Source organism: Muntiacus reevesi, chromosome 17 (genome assembly GCF_963930625.1).
Source record: "Muntiacus reevesi chromosome 17, mMunRee1.1, whole genome shotgun sequence".
In the NCBI taxonomy this organism is placed as follows: Eukaryota; Metazoa; Chordata; class Mammalia; order Artiodactyla; family Cervidae; genus Muntiacus; species Muntiacus reevesi.
Window position 1 is genome coordinate 59,597,135 of NC_089265.1, and position 16,357 is coordinate 59,613,491.

A 16,357-nucleotide genomic window follows, 5' to 3' on the forward strand; every position below is an offset into this window, starting at 1 on the left:
ACAGGGAGCCAGTGGAGGGTTTGTTATGCAAGATATCAAAGCAATATGTCCTAGGTCGGTATACCTACAGGCCTCAATGAAATAGCCTGCAGTCAGTTAGCCTCACTGTGCCTGGGTCTCCTCAACTGTAAAATGCAGTAGTCCAATCCTCTCTTACTGGAACTGCATTCGATCTCTGGGTTGGGAAGATCCCCTGGAGGAGGGCGTGACAACCCATTCCAGTATTCTTACGTGGAGAATCCCCATGGATGGAGGGGCCTGGTGGGCTGCAGTCCATGGGGTCGCAAAGAGTCGGACACGATGGGCGGCTAAGCGCGCAACAGCACAAGGGTCAGAGGAGATAATGGCAGTGATATCCGTAGCGCCCTGCACAGCGCATTCGGCCAACACTTACGGAGTCCTTAGGCCGCGCCAGGAGCTGAACTGAGCCTATACCTTTTTAATAAAGCCCACAGTTGGGCGAGAAAAGTCCGCGTCTCAGCTAGCCGGCGTGGGGACCCTGCAGATGCTGGTCGGCTCTGCAGGCGGGCGGGGCGCGAAGGGGGCGGGGCGCGGGTGGGCGGGGCGGGCGGGAAGGGGGCGGGGCGCAGGTGGGCGGGGCGGGCGGGAAGGGGGCGGGCCGCTGGTGGGCGGGGCGGCGCGGCGGTTCCGGGATCCGGGTCCCGGGCTGCGCCGCCGCCTGGGGCGCGCCGGGCGCTGGCCGCAGCTGGCGGGCGCATGTTGGGGCGTGCGGCGCGGAGACGCTGCCCCCGCGGGCTGCGGCGCGGCCGGGAGGCGCTGCTGGCACTGCTGGCGTTGCTGGCACTGGCCGGGCTGGGCTCGGTGCTGCGGGCGCGGCGCGGGGCCGGGGCGGCCGAGCCCAGACCCCAGCGCTCCGGGCGGCGCGACCCGGTCCTGCCGCGGCCGCCGGTGCCCGAGGACGCCCTGGGCGCGCACGGCGAGGCAGTGCGGCTGCAGCTGCAGGGCGAGGAGCTGCGGCTGCAGGAGGAGAGCGTGCGGCTACACCAGATCAACGTCTACCTCAGCGACCGCATCCCGCTGCACCGCCGCCTGCCCGAGCGCTGGAACCCTCTGTGAGTCCGCAGGCGGCGGGAGGCGCCGCGCCCGCGGACGCGCCGCGTCTCGGGTTCCGCGGCGGGGAAGTGGCGGGGTGCGACCCGGCCCTCCAGAGACCCGAGGGGCTCGCGTCTTGTTGAGTCACTCGCACGTGGGCAGTGAACGTGTTCATGGCGGGTGGGAGTGAAGAAAGGTCTAAAGTGTTAGTCGCTCAGTCGTGCCCGACTCTGTTCGACCCCACGGACCGCAGCCCACCAGGCTCCGCTGTCTATGGGATTTTCCAGGCAAGGATACTGGAGTGGCTTGCCATTTCCTTTTCCAGGGGATCTTCCCGACCCAGGGATCGAACCCGGGTCTTACGCACTGCAGACAGATTCTTTACCGACTGAGCTACCAGGAAAGTTTTAAAAAGTGACAATTAAAAAAAAAAAATCTCGGAAACCTACAAATCTGCAGACAGCTTTAATATGAGACTGTTGGGGCGCCCTTCTTGGGCTGTAAGGGACCCCCAACCCCTAGTCTAATTCCTCCTGAAAGCTTCTGCGCTGGCTACGCTAAGGACCCATGGGTTTCAGACAGGCTTCATTCACTTATCTGTGTGTGCCCGTGTGCACCAGGCCCATCAATGAACCGGGAGTGAAGGGAGCCTCCCGCAGTGAGGTGAAAGGTGCCTAGAAGGGCAGGTCAGAACCAGCAAGCCTCCTTCCCCCTCTCTGGGAGCTGGATTCCTCAGCTTTACTATGAGGAAGACGGGGAGGAGCAGCTGGTGGGAAGGGCTCCTTCTGGCAGCGGTTCAGCCTAGCTTGCTCCTGTGGGTGACACAGCCCTGCGACCTGTGTGGTCAGAGGCCTCATTCCTGGTGGAGCTGTTGGCTGGAGGGGTTGTGCCCACCGCTTAGTTAGGAAGGGAACAGGCTGGCGGGTAGAGCCTGGCCTGTCGCCTTTCCTCTCTTGGCAGGGGTCTTCCAGGTCCCTGCTGCAGTCCCCTCCTTAAAGACTTGGCAGGAAAGAGGGCGCAGAGAGGAGATTCTGGGAGAAGCCAGTGGGACGGAAAAGAGGGCGCAGAGAGGAGATTCTGGGAGAAGCCAGTGGGACGGCTTCCTGTGCACCGACACCACCCTCCCCTGCTGCTTGTCCTTCCTGCTGACAGGTGTGAAAACAGGCTCAGGTCAGCTGACTCACTCCGGGCCCAGAGCTGGAAAGTGACGAACTGGCCTTGGGGGACATGGCCCTCCTGGCCCCTTGGGCACTGTGCTGATTTCGGGATTTTAGGAAGCTGCCCTGTGGATTCTTGGCCAGAGAGAGCATGGATGTCTGGGGAGAGACCAGCTCTGCGGCCGTCGGCAAAGTGCGGATGGATTGGCACCTCGCTGTCTCTGCTGCTTTTCAGGATCTGCTCGTGTCTAGCCTGTGCTTTTACCTTAGGCATTTTCAGTGTTTATCTTTTTGAGCAGAGCTTTGTTAGGGTTGGTAGTAGTTCCTCCCCTTCAACCAAATGGCTAAACACGGTTATCTCCTTGAAACTCCAAGGGCGCTCACTGAGGCAAAGTCTAGGGGAAGCTTGCAGGTCAGACCCAGGGCTCAGACCCAGTTCCTAGGAGATAAAACCCTGGCTCTTTTGCTCATCAGCTTTGCAATGTTGGGCAAGTTATCTGGCCTCTCAGAGCCTCTGCTTCCCAATCTACAAAATAAGGGATGAGTAGAAATAGCACAACCTAGGAGTTGATGAAACACCTGATACCTGGGGGCATACTGTGTACTCAGTTCTTATTTTTACTACTTCCCAGTTGCCAACAGTACCCTCAGGAGGCTGCTTTTAAGAGTCATCCAGGGATCGGTCATAAAGTTTTTCTTTTCCGGGTTCCGGCTTCCTTTATCATTCGAGGTTGTGAAATCTCTTTGAAACATTGTGAGGTTTATGGTATCCCGTCTCCATGGCGACACAGCCGTCCTGTGTCCTGTCAGGATTTGCTTATAGAGCCTGCTGTTGCTTTGACCCTGGGAAGTTAATCCAAACCCAGCGTGATAAGGAATGTGAAGGCCTCTTGCCTTTTCGTTCCTGCAGCAAGGCCTGTTGGGTCATTCCTGCCGAGCTGGAGAGAGAGGTGAGCTCCACCCGTGTTAGCCTCAGCCCGGCCAGGCCTGATATAACTGAGGTGTAGCCAGTCATGGCAGGGCCGTTCATGAAGACTCACTTGTTTATTCCCTACAGGCATGGAGGACCTGAGAAGGTCTTGAGGTTTTAGCCTGAGAAACTGGAGTAGCAGCTTAGGAGTTCAGTCAGGATCTTGGTAGGGAGGGGGTTGGAACTATAATCAGTAACAAGCAGAGGTGTGGTTAGGATCCTTGAATGTCACAGCAGGAATGGCCCTGAGGGAGCATCCGGTCTTGCTAGAGAGGATAATCTGTGCCTCCAAAGTAACACACGGATCTGGAGCAGAGTCAATCTAGAACCGAGATCTTTTATTCCCTCCCCCCTTTCAAGATGGAAGCAATTACTTATCTATTAATTTTAATTACCAAAACAATACATGCTCACTCTAGAAAATTTTTCATATACAGGGAAGCAAAAATGAAAAAATCATCCATTAAACGTACCACCCTGGGGAGAACCACTGTTAACATTTTGCTGTGTATCCTTCTAGACTTTCAGGTATACAAAATAGATTTTGAAAAAGATACACATGGGTGTGTGAGTGAGAACATATTCAGACACGAGTATATACAAGGCCCACACAGATTTTTAACCAACAGGGGATAAGCCTGTTACCATAGGCAAGGAGTTAGGAGCTGCCATGGGACTGCTTGGCTTGGTTCTTCTGGTGTCTCAAGCCTTAATAGCTGCTAGAGACACTTTGAAGTTTTGACTCTAATTCCTCGAGATGTGACGTGGACCCCCGCCCTTCTGCAAGGCTCATTATTCGCACGCCAGCGGATTAGCTCACAGCTTTTATTTATTTATCTTTTAGTTACGGCACTGAGTCCAGGAGGAGGATGACAGCAGATCCTTGCGTGCTTTAGAAAGTGTAGGGTTTGAAAAACTCTTTCACAAATACTGTCTTATTTGAGCCTAGCAAAGAGAGGGGGTTTTCACTCTGAGATGGCGGCAGGCCAAAGTGGGGAGTCAGGTAGGTAGGTTTGTGGCCTTGGGGAACTTTGAACAGTTTTGTAAGGGACCTTCCGCAGAACAATTAGGAAGAGTTTTGGGTCGGGCCGAGGCTGGGGCTGATGTGCAACTAGGGTTGAAAGCTTAGAGCCTGTGAATTTCTCACTCCGAAGAGGAAGGATGGGTGTTTTTGAGGGTGTGGGAGAATGCCAGGATTAGATAAAGTGGGGCTTGATAACAAGTTAAATGCAGTTGAAACTAGTGGTGAAATCACATCCAATTTACAAAGTAGATGGTGGCCAATAATGTACCAGCACTTGGGGAAAGTTAGCTTTCATGGATCAGTTCTTGAGGTAATTGTCTTCTTCATTCTCATTTGCATCCTGACCTGTTACTTCAGCAGGATAGAAAGTCGGGGTGACGGCGCCCTTGGGATGCCACGCATGTGCATGTCAGCTGTTCTCTGCCATCGCTGACGAGTTGTGAACCACTGGTTAGAAAAGCGTGTAAATAATACACACAGGTTTTTGCATTTCTTGAGTGCTTTGCTCTGGTTTTAGCCTCATTAGTGCTATAGTTGCAGGTGTGTGTCTGAGTTTAAGGCCCAGGACTTGGGTGCTAGGATGGCGAAGAGTTTCAGCATAGCTCCAAGCAGATAATTCAGCAAAAAGTAATGTTTGTGTCTTGCAGGGAGTTGGTTGGGATTTCTCTTTTTGCAGAGAGGTAGCCTGCTTGTCTGTTCTCTTAATATTACCTTTGGAAAAACACATCACACATGGGATGGAGTTTATTAGACTGTTGTTTCTCTGCTTCCCCAATAAAGTTGTAAACTGAGGCTGTTTTACTGGTTCTTGTTAGACCCATCGTGTGGTTGTCAGTATGGCATCCATTCTTTGAATAAGTACTTTAAGCCTATAGAACAGGTTCTTTTTAGTTAAAATTTTCATGATGCCGCCTTCTATCCTTTCACTTCTGTGACCTTGGATTTTAGGCATGTCTCTAATCAACATGTTGCTGCATTTTGTGTTGTCACTGAAAAGAAAAATCCAGACTGACAATCTTTAACTAAATATTTATGTCCATTTATATTTACTGTGCTTACTGAAACTTTAGTGTTTGATTATGCCATCTTATTTATGCTTTCTGTTTATTATGCTTTTTCTGTTTCTTTTTCTTTTTTTTAATACTGCTTTTTTTAATTGATAGAGGTGCCCCCCCCCCCACCCTTCTGGTTCCATTTTTCTCACTCTACTGATTTGGCAGTTATCTAGTTCCAATCTTTAGTGGTAAATTTGAAAGTATATATTTACATATTCAACTCAAAAAGGTCTAAATTAATCAGTGGATCTTGGAATGCTTTAACATTGATCACTTTCTTTCCCAGTTTGTATGTCATTTTATTCCAGTATTTTAATTCTGTCTTGCTTTTTAGATCAACACTTTAAACATTTTTTGAAATGCAATATTTGTTTACATTTATCCACAAGTTTATTTTTTCTTCTCATCATTCTTTCCTGAATGGTGGTCTTTGTAGCTTGGAGATCTTTCTGGAATTCTTTTCTTCTTCCTGAAATATATCATGTATTTCTTGCTGTAGACAAAGTTATTGTTGTAAACACTCAGTTTGACTTATATGAAAATGTTTTCTTTTTTTTGTTCTTGTTCTTGAAAAATAGTTAGGTTGGGTATTTAATTCCAGGTTAATAGTTTTGCATTTGAAGATAGTATCCCACTGTCCCCTGGCTTGCTTCATCACTGTGAGATGTTTACACTGAGTTAAATTTTCCTGTTATTTTTGTTTCTTTGTCCTTCATTTGAGGTTCTCTTATTTAATCGTAATAAGCACTTATTCATGCTCTGTGTCTGCTACTTCTAATATCCAGGTATATATATTTTCTTGTTGTTCCTGGACTCTGAGGACTTCTTTTGTTTTTTCTAAGCTGATTCATACATTTTTTTTTTGATCCATACATTTAAAAGTTTTTTTAAAGTATTTTATCAAGAATTTTTTGAGTGTCCTTTACTACATGTGAGAGTGTGAAAGTGTTAGTCGCTTAGTCATGCCTGTTTTTCGACCCCATGGACTGTATCCCACCAGGCTCCTCTGTCCATGGAATCCTCCAGGCAGGAATACTGTAGCCATTTCCTTCTCCAGGGGATTTTCTTGGCCCAGGGATCTAATCTGGGCAGAGCCACCATCTGAGCCACCGGGAAAGCCTAATCTTTCATACTGCCATGAGTGGAAGTCCTAAGAAAGTGAAAGAATGAAAGTGAAAATCACTCAGTTATGTCTGACTCTCTGCAACCCCCTGGACTGTAGCCTACCACGCTCCTCCGTCCATGGAATTTTCCAGGCAAGAGTACTGGAGTGGGTTGCCATTTCCTTCTCCAGGGGATCTTCCTGACCCAGGGATCGAACCCGGGTCTCCCGCATTGTAGGCAGACGTTTTACCACCTGAGCCCCAGGGAAGTCCAGGGGAGAATAAGGAGATACAATAAGGACAGCTGAGGGTGCAGTTTCTGTTATCCTTGTTGTTCTGTCACTAAGTCATGTCCAACTCTGCCCCCCCATGGACTGTAGCATGCTAGGCTCCTCTGTCCTCCACCATCTCCCAGAGTTTGCTTAAATTCATGTTCATTGAGTCCCTGATGCTATCTAACCATCTCATCCTCTGCCGCCCCCTTCTCCTTTTGCCTTCAATCTTTCCCAGCATCAGAGTCTTTCTCAATGAGTTGGCTCTTTGCATCAAGTGGTCAAAGAATTGGAGCTACAGCATCAGTCCTTCCAATGAATATTCAGGGTTGATTTCCTTGAGGATTGACTGGTTTGATCTCCTTGCTGTCCAAGGGACTCTCAAGAGCCTTCCTTCAGCACCACAATTCGAAAGCATCAATTCTTTGGCGCTCAGCCTTCTTTATGGTCCAGCTCTCACATCCATACATGACTGCCGTGACCTGGGGGCCCCGCGGGCCGGTGGAGGTGGAGTTATATATGTATATGTGTGTGTGTATTCTTTTCCATTTTGGTTTATTACAGAAAGTTGAATACAGTTCCCTGTGCTATATAGTAGGACCTTGTCATTTACCTGCTTTACTTACAGTCGTGTGTATCTGCCAATCCCAAGCTCCTGATTCCTTCCTCCGTCTCCTGCATTCCCCTTGGGTAGCCGTAAGTTGGTTTTCTCTGTCCGTGAATCTGCTTCTGTTTTGTAAATAAGTTCATTTGTATCATATTTTAGATTCCACATATAAGTGATATTTGTGTTTCTCTGCTAATTGTACCTACCTCCTGAGACTGTGGAGGCCATTAGATGATTTAATACACAGCTAGTGGTTAATCTCATCCTAGGGGAGATCAGTCCTGGGTGTTCACTGGAAGGACTGATGCTGAAGCTGAAACTCCAGTACTTTGGCCACCTCACGCAAAGAGTTGACTCATTGGAAAAGACCCTGATGCTGGGAGGGATTGGGGGCAGGAGGAGAAGGGGACGACAGAGGATGAGATGGCTGGATGGCATCACCGACTCGATGGACATGAGTTTGAGTAAACTCCGGGAGCTGGTGATGGACAGGGAGGCCTGGCATGCTGCGATTCATGGGGTCGCAAAGAGTTGGACACGACTGAGCGACTGAACTGAACTGAACGGAGTGCTTAATTCAGAGAAGGCAATGGCATCCCACTCCAGTACTCTCGCCTGGAAACTCCCATGGACGCAGGAGCCTGGTAGACGGCAGTCCATGGGGTCACTAAGAGTCGGACACGACTGAGCAGCTTTACTTTCACGTTTCACTTTCACGCATTGGAGAAGGAAATGGCAGCCCACTGCAGCATTCTTGCCTGGAGAAACCCAGGGATGGAGGAGCCTGGCAGGCTGCCGTCTGTGGGGTCGAACAGAGTCGGACATGACTGACGCGACTTAGCAGCAGCAGCAGTGCTTAATTATGTCTGGATTTAGCATACCTCTTGAGTACTAGACAGGTTGCATAGAAAAGCTGCCATAGCCCACTAGAAGCATCAGAAAGAACTAATTGCTTGTACTACATGAAAAAAATGTATTTTTCTGAAACCTAAAGTTAAAGATTTTTTTTAATTTTTAAAACAAAGAAAAGCTCAAACAAACAAACAAACAAAGAAAAGCTAACATTTAGTTCCACATGTGCACATATCCGAAAAGAAATGGTGGAAATAATGACAGTGAGGTTTTCAAAATGAAATTTATTCAATTTAAAGAAAGGGTGAACATATTCAACAAAGACTTTAAAAATGGTCCACATCAAAAAAGTCTTTAAAAAAAAGAAATAAAGGATGCAGTCTGGGCGAAGGCCCAGCAGTGGGGTTGGAAAGGCATGGAGAGATGGGAGAGGTGTCAGGCGGGGAGAAGTGATAGTACCCCCTCCTTTCTGAGTCTGCTGAGTTTGACTGTTGCAGAAATCTGAAAATCGCTTTAAAGTTTAGAACCAGCATCCTGCAGGTCAAGCTCAGTCGGTATCATTTTAGAACCTTTTAAAGAATCTGCTGGGATTCTGCTGGATCATGGGGGACTCTGGAAGATCCCAGCAGGTTACTTGCCATTCCCCAGAGGGAGGCCCTGAGACCATGACCTGTGTTCCATTCACTCCATCCCCGGCACCAGCCTGGGCCTGGTATACAAGTCACCAGTGGGGTCTTAATTCCTGAAGCTGTGTTGTATTTGCAGGTGCAAAGAGAAGAAATACAATTATGATCAATTGCCCACGACATCTGTCGTCATAGCGTTTTACAATGAAGCCTGGTCAACTCTCCTTCGGACAGTGTACAGTGTCCTCGAGACCTCCCCAGACACCCTGCTGGAAGAAGTCATCCTTGTAGATGACTACAGTGATCGAGGTGAGCCCCTGACTTGGGCTCTTGGAGGAGCCTGCCCTTTGGTGACTGCCTGCGAGGCGGGTGTGAGGCGGGTGCGAGGCGGGTGCGTAGAACCGGCGGGAGGGATGGGCTTCCTGCACCTCCCTGCGCCTGGCCCCTGCCCTCGGGGAGCTTGGAGCTGGCTAGGGGGATGCCAACGCCATGGCAGAGCGCTCTGCCGCTCAGCGCTATAGGAGGCAGAGGGGAGGTACTCACCCGCCGGGGTGCTCAGGAGCGGGTGGTTGCCCACAGTCTTGGAGGCTGGGTAGTTTGTGGACTGCAAATGAGGAGGGAGGGCGTCTCCAGTGGAGGGCCCACGATATGGAAGGCCTTAGAGTTGCCGTGCTGTGTGGACTGTGCACGATCTGTAAGTGACTCAGGAAGGATGGGGAGCCAGCTGTCTCCGGAGGAGAAAGGGAGGAGCGGGAGGAGGGCGCAGGACTTAGACTCAAGGCTGAGGAGCTGGGGCTTTGTCCTGAGGGAGAAACCAAGGCAGCATTTCAAGCAAGAGACCCGTCTGCTCTTTGGGGAATCCCTCTGGACTGGAATCTGGGGAATGGGGTACTGGGAAGCTCTGCAGGGAGACCAGGGGGCTGTGGAGGTGACGCACGTTGGAGGGGTGGGGAGGGCAGGCAGGCGGGAGGAGGGACGCTCAGGAGGCGGCATCTCAGGCCTGGAGACTGGCTAAGCTGCGAGGACCCTCGGGCTTCCGGCTGGGTCTCCGGGGAGGTGGTGGAAAAACCACAGGGCTTTGGCCTTGAAGATACTGACTTGGAGATGAAATAGAAAAGGGGCAGTCCAGACAGAAGAAGAACTGAAGCCAGGGCAGGACATTCCATTGAGAGGATGGTCGGTGTTCCCACAGGCCTGACCAGTGACCGGGGATCCAGCGATTCACATGCAGTCTGGGGCTGGCCCTTTATTATTCAGGAAGCTTTTTTTGAGTGTGTGCTGGGTGCTGGGGATTCCATGGGAAACAAGATAAGTCCCTGCCCTCAAAAAACTCACATTCCAGAGCTGTGGGTTGAGATGGTCAATAAACACATGAAGAACATAACACACGCATCACATAATACAACACGCTCTCTCTCTATATATATCTGTCTATCTATCTCACACATACATCACATAATACAACTCTTTCTCTCTTTCTCTCTCTCTCTATATATATGTATCTATCTCACACATACATCACATAATACAACTCTTTCTCTCTCTCTCTCTCTATATATATATCTATCTCACACATACATCACATAATACAACTCTTTCTCTCTCTATATATATCTATCTATCTCACACATACATCACATAATACAACTCTTTCTCTCTCTCTCTCTCTATATATATATATCTATCTCACACATACATCACATAATACAACTCTTTCTCTCTATATATATATCTATCTATCTCACACATACATCACATAATACAACTCTTTCTCTCTCTCTCTCTCTATATATATATATCTATCTCACACATACATCACATAATACAACTCTTTCTCTCTATATATATATCTATCTATCTCACACATACATCACATAATACAACTCTTTCTCTCTATATATATATCTATCTATCTCACACATACATCACATAATACAACTCTTTCTCTCTCTCTCTCTCTCTATATATATATCTATCTCACACATACATCACATAATACAACTCTTTCTCTCTCTCTCTCTCTATATATATATATCTATCTCACACATACATCACATAATACAACTCTTTCTCTCTATATATATATCTATCTATCTCACACATACATCACATAATACAACTCTTTCTCTCTATATATATATCTATCTATCTCACACATACATCACATAATACAACTCTTTCTCTCTCTCTCTCTCTATATATATATATATATATCTCACACATACATCACAGATTACAACTCTTTCTCTCTCTCTCTATATATATATATATATCTCACACATACATCACATAATACAACTCTTTCTCTCTCTATATATATATATATATCTATCTCACACATACATCACATAATACAATATATAGCTGCCATAGTAGAACATGATACCCTACTACAGCATGAGTAGAAAGTGCCCTGAAAGAATAATGGGAATGGAGAACGCCTAGAGCTTGGGGACCAGGACTCCTCTAGGTGATGGAGATCACTGAGGCCTCTTTAAAGCCAAAAGCTGCAAACTCCGGGACGGGGAAGGACCGGAAAGCCTGGTGTGCTGCAGTTCATGGGGTACTGGAAACAACAGTATGAAGAAGGAGGCAGCCCGGTGAAGGTCTGAGCAGGGGGGCGGGCTGGCGGCAGCAGGTGCAGAAGCTAAAACAAGCAGCCATTCTCAGCATCCGACCACCAGCCAGTGGGGGGTGACCTGGGGGTGGGATTGCGGGGTGGATGGGGCCAGATCAGGTGGGGCCTTGGGGACTCCGTGCTGCCCTGCTGAGACAGGCTGACGACGCTGGGGCTTGGGGGGTGGGGATGGAAGGCGGACCGGTGTAGGGGCCGCTGTGGCCTTGCCTGGCTGCGGTTAGTGGTGTCAGTGAAGCAGTAGTCAGATAAGCTTGAGTGAGGGGAAGTGTCGGGGCCTTCCCGCAGGGAGAGCGCTGGGTGTGGTGCTGGGCCTGCTTCCCACCCAGTCCCCGGCCTCTGGGCCCCGCTTCAGGCAGAGCCGCTGCCCATCCGCCACTTCAGACCCTGAGGCTGGTCTGTCTGACCTCAGAGCCCGCGTATCTGTCCTGACTGGTAGGCGTGCCGTTCTCACAGAAACACAAAATAACAGGGATTTACAGGAGATCAAAGCTGATTTCTCTCTCCTATTGCCAATCTGGGATAACAGGCTCGGGCCGGTGTGGCAGCTCCCTGGCGTCAGGGCCCGGCTCCTCCTGGCCTGAGTTTGCCCTTTCCCGGGGACGGCATGACCCGGGCTGGCTCTTCCCCTCCTCTTTACTCCTGGGAGTCGGCTCGGAGTCACCCTGACATCCCCTTGAGTAGAACAGGGTCACTTGGCAACACCCACTTATGAGGGAGACTGGGCACGTCTCTGTGGTGGGTGGCCGTGTGCTCAGCTGAGAGGCATGGGGAGCGGGAGTCCGGGGACAGCTGGCATCCCCCTGGCAGCACACAAGCGAGGCTGGAGGCTGGGGCCTGCGGCAGTCTAAGGCGCTGAGGGACGGGGTCTGCAAGGCTGGAGCTGAGCTTTCCCGCGACACTCTACCATAACCTGTCGCGGCACCCCAGGCAAGTCACTTGTCTTCTGATTCTTGGTTTCTCCTCTGTGAATGACACTTAAATCAGGGCTTCCCGGATGGCGCTAGTGGTCAAAAACCCGCCCGCCAGGACAGGAGACAGAAGAGACTTAGGTTCGATTCCTGAGGCCGGAAGATGCCCTGGAGGAGGGCAGGGCAACCCACTCCAGCATTCTTGCCTGGAGAGTCCCATGGACAGAGGAGCCTGGTGGGCTGCAGTCCACAGAGTCGCAGAGTTGGACACGACTGAAGTGACTTAGCACTGCACGTTTAAGTCAGAGATTTGCAGTGAGGAATGAGTGAGCTCACGTGTGGCACAGAACCTCAGGTAGCAGCCAGCATATACTAGGCGTGTGTCTCCATCTTCTCTCCTCCCAGCGTTGTTTTAAATATGCCTGTGTGTGGAGAAGGAAATGGCAACCCACTCCAGTATTCTTGCCTGGAAAAATCCATGGACAGAGGAGTCTGGCGGGCTGAAGTCCACGGGATTCCATGACTGATCGTGTGTGCACGAGGGTGGAGGGAGACGGGTTGGTAGCAAGAAACTGGTAGAACCAATAAATAAAAAAAAAAAAAAAAAAAAAAATATGCCTGTGTGCACTCTGGTTCTGAGTCACACCGCATAGCCTAGAATCCCAGCTCCAACACTCTGCAGCCATATAGCCTTGAGCACAGAGCTTAACCAGTTTCAACCTTGGCTTCCAGTCCTGTAAAATGGTATAATAGTAGTTCTTACCTTGCAGGGTCATTGTGAGGATTAAATGAGGTGGTAGCTTGTTAGGACCTGGCCCATTGCTGGCACTTGTTCAATGATAACTTCAGTTTTTAGGACATATTTTAAAAAACTGTAAAGTGCCCGAAACGTTCGGAAATGCATTCATTCAGAAGTAGACATCAGGTGATTTTCTTTTTATGGGACGAATCCACTGCTCAGCAGGCAGGAGTACGGTGTGACCCCTTCAGCGCAATTCAGTCCTGTAAATAAGGTTCTGTGGGGCCAGGGCTCTCTGTCGCCGTGGTGGTGATGCATGAACCAGCAGGATTCTGCCCTCAGCCTTTACGGGAGCAAGAAGCCCTGCCCTGCGCTGTCCGCACACCCTTCCTGCAGTGTCAGCCTGAGCCGATGAGGGTGTCAGCACTTTCCAGGACGGGGTAAGACAGCGCAGACAGACAGTAGATTGATGCCGACCAAACCCATAATTAGGACTGCAGAGCTGCAGCAGCATTCTCCTGTGTGTTCTCTGGGCCCTGCTACTAATTAGCTTTGCTCGGGGAGTCACCTCCCTTATTCCTGCTATCCACTTGTACGCAGTTATATTTAGGGTTGGAAAAAAAATCAGTCAATGAATGTTTGTTTTTGTTTTTTGTTGAGTATCAAGAATATTTAGAGAAACATTTCACTACCAACAAAGCAACTTTGGGCATTTTACAAAGTTCTCCCCATCACTGATGGCTGAGGATGGCTTTGAGACAAAGCCCATGTATTAATAAATGTGGGGAGATGCTGTCCTTTTTATTTTCCTGAGTGGTTCCCGCCTGACCCACTGAGGGGTGTGAACTGGGGCCTCTAGTTCCAGGGCCTGTGTGTGGAGTCAGGACTCCAGGGGCCAGTTCTAGCTGTGTCCGTCCTTTCAGCTCATAAGGACTCGTTTCCTCTTCTGCAAAATGGGGTAAGCATGTCCTCCTGACAAGTTTTGGATTTGTTTAATAAGGATGAGAAACTGTAGGAGAAAGCTCTGGAGGCAGTGTTAAGGCTGTGGACACAAGCCTGAGTCCTTGGGTTCAAATCACAGCCTCTCCGCTCTCTTGTCTGGGACCTCAGTTCATCAGCTAGCCTCTCTGGCCTCAATGTTCTCACCCATAAAATGGGTACAGTAGCAGTATTGTAGTAGTAGGGGCCTCCCAGTGGCTCAGTGGTGGAGAATCCGCCTGCAGTGCAGGAGACACAGGAGTCTCCGGTTTGATCCCTGGGTCAGGAAGATCCCCTGGAGGAGAAAACGGCAACCCACTCCAGCATTCTTGCCTGGAAGATCCCATGGACCGAGGAGCCTGGCAGGCTACAGTCCTTAGGGTCGCAAAGTGCGGGACACGACTGATTGGCTGAGCACACACATTCAGTAGCACTCACTTCATAGGGCGAGTTACGTGAATCACTTGGACAGTAGTGATCAGCGCACCAAGCCTTCTAGGGTTGGCTGCCATTACTATAATTACTGTGTCAACTGAATCATGCTTCTGAGAAAATTTCCATTTGTGTAATTATAAATAAAACCCGTGTTAACATAGTTCCATGTAAATTAAAATTTTATGATGTATTACATATCAACATAAATTAACATTTATATAAGAATTTTCTGGAAAAATTGTGGATGGGTGGTTCTTGTGCTTTTATTTAAATGTTCACAAGTCAAGGTACTTTTGGTGGGGGGGGATAGCTTTATTGAGATAGATCCACATGCCACATTCACCCCTTGCAGGAGTAGAGATCCACCTACCTGTGTGTTGAGGGGGAGCCCTTCAGGGGTTCTAGAATCCTCCACCGCTGCCTCCCCCCCTTCCGGGGGCTTCCAGGCTTGATTCCCGGCGCAGTGAGGATATCCCTGGTGCAGAACAGAGGAGGCTCGTGTCTATTTAGGCTTCTTTGTGGGACAGGGAGGCCCGGGGAGGACGCGGCTGGGGGTGTGGGCCGGTGACCTTCGTTGTCCTGCTTGCCTCTGCAGAGCATCTGAAGGAGCGCCTGGCCACGGAGCTGGCGGGGCTGCCCAAGGTCCGCCTCGTCCGCGCCAGCAAGAGGGAGGGCCTCGTGCGAGCTCGGCTGCTCGGGGCCTCCGTGGCCCAGGGCGACGTGCTGACCTTCCTGGACTGCCACTGCGAGTGCCACGAGGGCTGGCTGGAGCCGCTGCTGCAGAGGTGCGTCTGTGGGGCGGGGCAGGGGGCGGGGCAGGCGCGTCTGTGGGGGCGGGGCGGGGCAGGGGGCGGGGCGGGCAGGGGGCGGGGCAGGTGCGTCTGTGGGGGCGGGGCAGGGGGCGGGGCCCCGACAAACCCGTGGGCGGGAGGGAGCTGGGCTCAGATGCTCCTTGGCCACAGCCTCTGTCCCCTGGCGTGGAGGGGATGTCCTGGGGCTCTGGAGGCTGTTAAGTTAGTTAGTATATAGCCAGCACTTAGAACATGCCCGTAGACAGGAGGCCCCAGATGAGTGTTTCATTTTATTACCGCTTATTTTACGCATTTATTGTAGAAAACTTTGTATGATTAACCAAGAAAAAACTATTGTCAATCGCATAGAATTGTACTCCTAGAGAATATATTTTGATGTATTTCCTTCAAGCCAGCTCTCTTATCCATTATACCAACAATGCCAAGGGCCCACCTGTAAAACTTTAAGGGACCCCCCCCAAATTATGATAATTTCTTTTAAAATCAGAATGGAAAATGAATATCACAATAATGAATATAGCCTGGGTTATCTTTATACCTGTAATATAATCATAAAAGATGGGCTTCCCTTATAACTAAGTTGGTAAAGAATCTACCAGCAATGCAGGAGACGTGGGTTCAATTCCTGAGTCGGGAAGATCCCCTGGAGAAGGAAATGACAACCTACTCCAGTATTCTTGCCTGGAGAATCCCACGGACAGAGGAGCCTGGCGGGCTGTAGTCCATGGGGTCGCAAGAGTCGGACACGACTTAGCGACTAAACCACCACCACCATAGTCATAAAATATTATTTTTAATATCTATTTTTTTAATATCAATTTTTATGGAGTCATGAAAGCATAAATAGAGCCCCGTCTTCAACGCTGTTTCTCCTGCTGTCCCACAGCCTCTTAGGGCTCACCCTCGGCTGACTTTTGTTCTCTTCTCTTCTCTGTTTCCCTCCCTATCCTACTGATTCTGCATCAGGAGCTGGGCTGTCAAGCCCTGAGCTCCTCCAGGTGCGAGAGGAAGTCTAGGGAGGAGCAGGTTCTCTGCTTGGTCCCCACTGTGTGGAGTGGGTAGAGGGCTGGAAGATCTGAGTTTGTGCATTTGGAAAACTACTTTCCCCTGGCCCCCAATGCTTGGTTG

General features: G+C 49.9%; 1 protein-coding gene across 1 annotated transcript in view; it reads left to right on the top strand.

The window, feature by feature from the left end:
- The first annotated feature begins 667 nt into the window (after window positions 1-667).
- Window positions 668-16,357, top strand: part of GALNT12 (polypeptide N-acetylgalactosaminyltransferase 12) — a 33,903-nt gene continuing 18,213 nt past the window's right edge. The window contains exons 1-3 of the mRNA XM_065908014.1: window positions 668-1,073; window positions 8,859-9,028; window positions 15,013-15,202. Coding sequence (XP_065764086.1) covers window positions 718-1,073; window positions 8,859-9,028; window positions 15,013-15,202 — 716 coding nt within the window. The 5' untranslated portion in view covers window positions 668-717. The remainder of the gene's footprint in view (window positions 1,074-8,858; window positions 9,029-15,012; window positions 15,203-16,357) is intronic.